General features: G+C 43.3%; 1 protein-coding gene across 3 annotated transcripts in view; it reads right to left on the bottom strand.

The window, feature by feature from the left end:
* zfpm2b (zinc finger protein, FOG family member 2b) overlaps positions 1-5,000 on the bottom strand; it is a 33,972-nt gene that overhangs the window by 18,123 nt on the left and 10,849 nt on the right. For all 3 annotated transcript variants that reach the window (XM_026995721.3, XM_081705606.1, XM_081705602.1), the window contains one exon: positions 1,562-1,663. In XM_026995721.3, coding sequence (XP_026851522.2) covers positions 1,562-1,663 — 102 coding nt within the window. The remainder of the gene's footprint in view (positions 1-1,561; positions 1,664-5,000) is intronic.

Here is a 5,000-nt window from a genome sequence, read left to right as displayed (position 1 = left end):
ATGGTATGCAGAATGAGAGTGTATTAAGATTAGTTTTGTATGGATGTGTTTGCACTGGATGTGTTTTCACTATACTATAGATAACGACAGTAAACAAGTCTTTAGATATCTGTAGAAATCTAAATGTAATGATCAGACTCATGTAATGAGAACAGTGAGATCCAAACCAGTGGAAGTGGTGGGATCAGATAGAGTGGGAACTGTGGGATCAGACCCAGTGGGAGGAGTAGGATCAGCTCTCTGATCCAAAACACATCACAGACTCAGAAGTCAGAAGTCTGGAGACCATGTCTCCTCAATCTCTGTATCAACTACTCTTTTTCTCACCCTCTCTCTTTCCATATTTCCTATATTCAATAGCTTTCTCTCACTCCTCTTTTGCCACATGAATCTCTTTCTCTGTTTCTCACTCTCTCGTTTGGCATAGAACGCAGTGGTCAGTCCTGGTTTACATGTGCTTGGCTTCGTGTGTGAAAGAGCTTTAGTGAGCTCAATCAGCAGGTCTTTGATGTCTGCGGCAGCTGTAATGATTTCACATTGTTCCAGGGATTTCTCTAATCCACCAGTTTCATTACCCTCCACCACCACCCCTCTGCTCTACCCAGATTCCCTTCGTTTGCATCTGGCTCTGCTCATTCAATTCTCCCTGTCTATCTTTTACTCTCTGTGACAACCACAAATGAAGTTCTCTCTTCAGAAGTAAGTTTCATAACATGACGGGCAACATAGAAAGTGGATTCATTGAAATGCTGAAGGCATTGGCATATCGCTTTCAAAGCTACTGAATGTATGAACTAACCTGAATGACAGTATTCTGTTCTTTGTCTGCAGCTAATCCAGATAATTTTACACTAGCTCAGAGTAATACTTGCACACATGCACACATGCCCCATACCAGGGGCGTAATTAGCTTTGAGTTCATACACTCACATTTTTATGATCTGATAAGGATGCACTAAGGCTCATTACTGTTCGAATGACTCTCTATCTCAACTAATCATGTTTTGCTGGAAGACAGACAGAGAGAGAGAGAGAGAGAGAGAGAGAGAGAGAGAGAGAGAGAGAGACATCCAGAGATATTCTGGTGAATGTCAGTGTTCGGTATATCACCACACCAGACAATCACAATAGATATCCATGAAGAGATATGAACCAGATAAGGGTGATATCTCTCCTGGGCGGGCCCACTCAGGCTACGGCAATAGTCAATAACTCTGCAGTGGGTAAATCAACGCTTTCATACAGTGGATAGCTGACAGACCTGGTACTTAAGATGCCATATGCAAACTTGCCTGGACTCTCTTGTATGTATTTGCGCTGAAATTATGGCTTGAAGTTGGCATTGAGCAGCTCTGAAATGCAGCCTTTCTTTGCTCTGGTCATATGACAAGTGCATTTTAACATGTCCTCAAATGTCTTGCAAGTATTGGTGAAGCAATTCAGGCTTGCTGGTTCAGGCTTTCGATAACAACCTGAAGTCTGTATTAAGGCACTGTCACCTACAATGCAGAATGCAGGAAAGAAGCCACTACAGGCATGGCAACTGTGAAAGATGACTTACTTGGTCCGTCCCATTCTTCTGCTGTCAGGAGGCAGGACTGGGCTCTGTCTTCCTGTCTTACACCATGTTCCTGGTGTGGCTCCAGTCTTCCACTTGCCTGAACTGTTCAACAGGGAGGTCAAAGGTTAGGTCTCTGGCCATCTTTTTGTTTAATTAATTGATCATAAGACTGCCAAGCAAGCCATCAAGCACTGTAAAGTGTGGTAAACACATTCTGCTCCACACTACACTGACTCACCTGGACGAAGGGAGGGGAAATTATGTTAAAATGCTATTTGTCGACTACAGTTCAGCATTTAACACTATCATCCCCTCCCTACTCACTACTAAGTTGGAGGATCTAGGACTGCATACATCCCTGTGCTACTGGATCTCCAACTTCCTAACAGACAGACCACAATCAGTACGGGTGGGCAACTGTGCCTCATCCACCCTCACCCTCAGCACTGGAGCTCCTCAGGGTTGTGTCCTAAGCCCCCTGCTCTACTCACTGTACACCCACGACTGCACAGCCACTTCCAGCTCCACCATCATTGTCAAGTTTGCTGACGACACCGTTGTCGTGGGTCTGATCTCGGACAATGACAAGAGGACCTACCTGGAGGAGATTAAACACCTGGAAAACTGGTGCCAGGAAAATAATCTCCTCCTAAACGTCAGTAAGACAAAGAAGCTGATCGTGGATTGCAGCAAGAAGCAGGTGCGGCACTACCAACCTGTGAGGATCAGTGGAACCACAGTGGAGAGAGTAGATAGTTTCAGGTACCTTGGAGTTCACATCTCGCAGGACCTGTCCTGGTCCCGCCATACCAACTCCCTGGCAAAGAAGGCTCGTCAGCATCTTTACCACCTCAGATGCCTAAGGGACTTCAGACTGCCCTCCAAAGTACTGCAGAACTTCTACACCTGCACTATCGAGAGCATCCTCACGGGCAACATCACAGTCTGGTTTGGGAATAGCACCAGGCAGGACAGACAAGCACTCCAAAGGGTAGTGCGTTCAGCAGAGCGCATCACTCACACGGAACTTCCTGACCTGCAGACCATCTACTACAAGTGGTGCCAGACCAAGGCCAGGAAAATTGTGAAGGACCCCACCCATCCCAACAATAGACTCTTCACTCTGTTGAGGTCAGGGAGGTGCTTCCGCTCCTTGAAGACCAAGACAGAGAGGCTGAAGAGGAGCTTCTTCCCACAGGCCATTCGGGCCCTGAATCAGGGAAACTGATAAACTGTGGAGACCACCACCACCATGTAACATGACTGTATATCTGTACATCTGTATATATAGATTTATACTCAATTACCCTATTACACAACAACAACTGTAGATATGTTATTATATAAAATGGATCTGTACATTCTGTAGATTGTGTACATATATACACAACCATATACATTGTACATTGTGTATATAATCATAATATACATATATTGTACATACATTGTTAATATATTTTTGTACATACATAGAATATATATATTTATCTGCATATATTTTTTTTTCTCTATGCACCCCTGTTTCTCTTCCTCAGTTTGGACAGAGCACTCTCCACCATTTCACTGCACATTATACTGTGTATGACTATGTATGTGACGAATAAACCGAACTTGAACTTGAACTTGAACTTGAAATTGAAACTGACTTTGGTGGTAGTACAATATGAAAAGCTACTGTTAAAGTGTCTACAGTCATAGTAATAGTATTATTTGCTTTTATAATATTAGTGATTATTGAACTTGGTGATGTCAATTAAATGTGCTGAAGTGTTGACTTACATATAACAGGTGTGTAGCACTATTCATATTTCAGCTACGTAAGAACCTAGTAATTCAGACCATCCAGTAACATTCAACACAAAAATTAATGTAGGACAAAACGTAATGGCTTTGGAACACATTGATTAAGCACAGGGTGTTGACTAAGCACAGAGTGTTGATTAAACAACAAACATTTTTCACATAAACAAAACAACAGCTTAGACCTGGCATCCTTATTTGGGCATGTCACAGACTACAAGATGCATGATCTCCAAGGTCTGTTGATTTTGTACACATGAGCATGGAGTTTTTACCATCCAGGATGGAATGGTGAACCTGGCACTGTCACAATGGCTCATCCTTTCATTCTAAATCCCTTGTGGCATGAGAGAATTAGAATTCCAGAACATTCCTCCTCCTGAATTCCTCCTACTGAATCCCATAGTCTACTATGGGATTTCTGAGGAGGTTGCGTCTCTCGAGAAAATGAGAAGAGCTGGTAAGGGAGGGAAAGAGAGAAAAAGAGGAAGAAAAAAGAGAATGTCCCAGGACCCACCTTGATCACAGACACGTTCTCTCAGTTAAGCCCTGTGACGAAACTTATTGGAAATGTTTAATTACAGTGTAGGAAAAGAAATTAAGCTCCAGGATGACTCCTTCATTAAGCTGTGATTAAGCAGTTTCTGCCGTTGGCTCTGACAGCATTATATAAAACACCACAGGCAAAGAGGAAGTGAACTTCAGCTTGCCCCAAGCTGACAAACACACAGCATGAAACAGGGCACTTCCTTTCTGGGCTAAACAATACACTCCTGACTGAGTGGCGGCCAGACTGAGAATGACACTCATCACACTAAACTCACTCTCCTCCCTTTAATGGGAAGAAAGTTCAAAGGCTACCAAAGATACTGGAAAGGTGAATGGCAGTGTGTTTACATTACTGTTAGCGGGGTTTAGAAACCACAGAGACATTTGGGGTATGTCGGTGATAATGATACATCAGATAGGTGCAAGAGAACAGGCCAGATTACAAAGAGACAAAAGTGAAGTAGTTGTTCATCTTCCATTGTTCTCTGAATAAAAAAAAGACACTCAGTACGGGAGAGAGAGGATCAGGATAAGCGCCAGGCATTTAACAAACAGGACAGCACACAGCTGGGCCTGGACAGCTCTTCCCAGGACAGACACTTTGCTTTGAATATTCCCAGGATGGCTTGAGTAAAGGTTTGTGTCCCTTCTTAACATTGCCTTTCAAGGTTCACAGGTTCAAAATGCAATTAGGCCACGCGCAAGTCAAAGGAAATAAACATTCAAAAAAGATTTGAAAAGATCCTTTGCACCACTATCGAAGTTTACTTCAAAGCACAGCCACACAAAATTAATAGAAGCCTGTAAAACGAACTCCAATCTGAATGTTGGCTCCAAGCAGTTGTCTTGCCAGGACTTCTTTCTTAGGAAGAACAAAAGAGGACAGCACACACGCCGTTCCACTGATTTCAGACAAAAACTGCGGAAGATTTGCTCTTTTGAAGATGTGTCGCTGTGAGGCAGAACAGGTAGCACACATCCGAGTTTCTCCCATCACAAAGTTTTACAGGCAGCTCGGGGGGAGGGGTTGGGGGTGAGGAGGGAGAGGATCACCAAAATGTAGAGCTATTTCAAAGAGTAGATTTGTCAT

Source organism: Electrophorus electricus, chromosome 2 (genome assembly GCF_041902795.1).
Source record: "Electrophorus electricus isolate QZ-2024a chromosome 2, ASM4190279v1, whole genome shotgun sequence".
Taxonomy (NCBI): Eukaryota; Metazoa; Chordata; class Actinopteri; order Gymnotiformes; family Gymnotidae; genus Electrophorus; species Electrophorus electricus.
The sequence above is the reverse complement of the archived record's forward strand: the minus strand, read 5'-3'. Positions and strand labels throughout refer to the sequence as shown.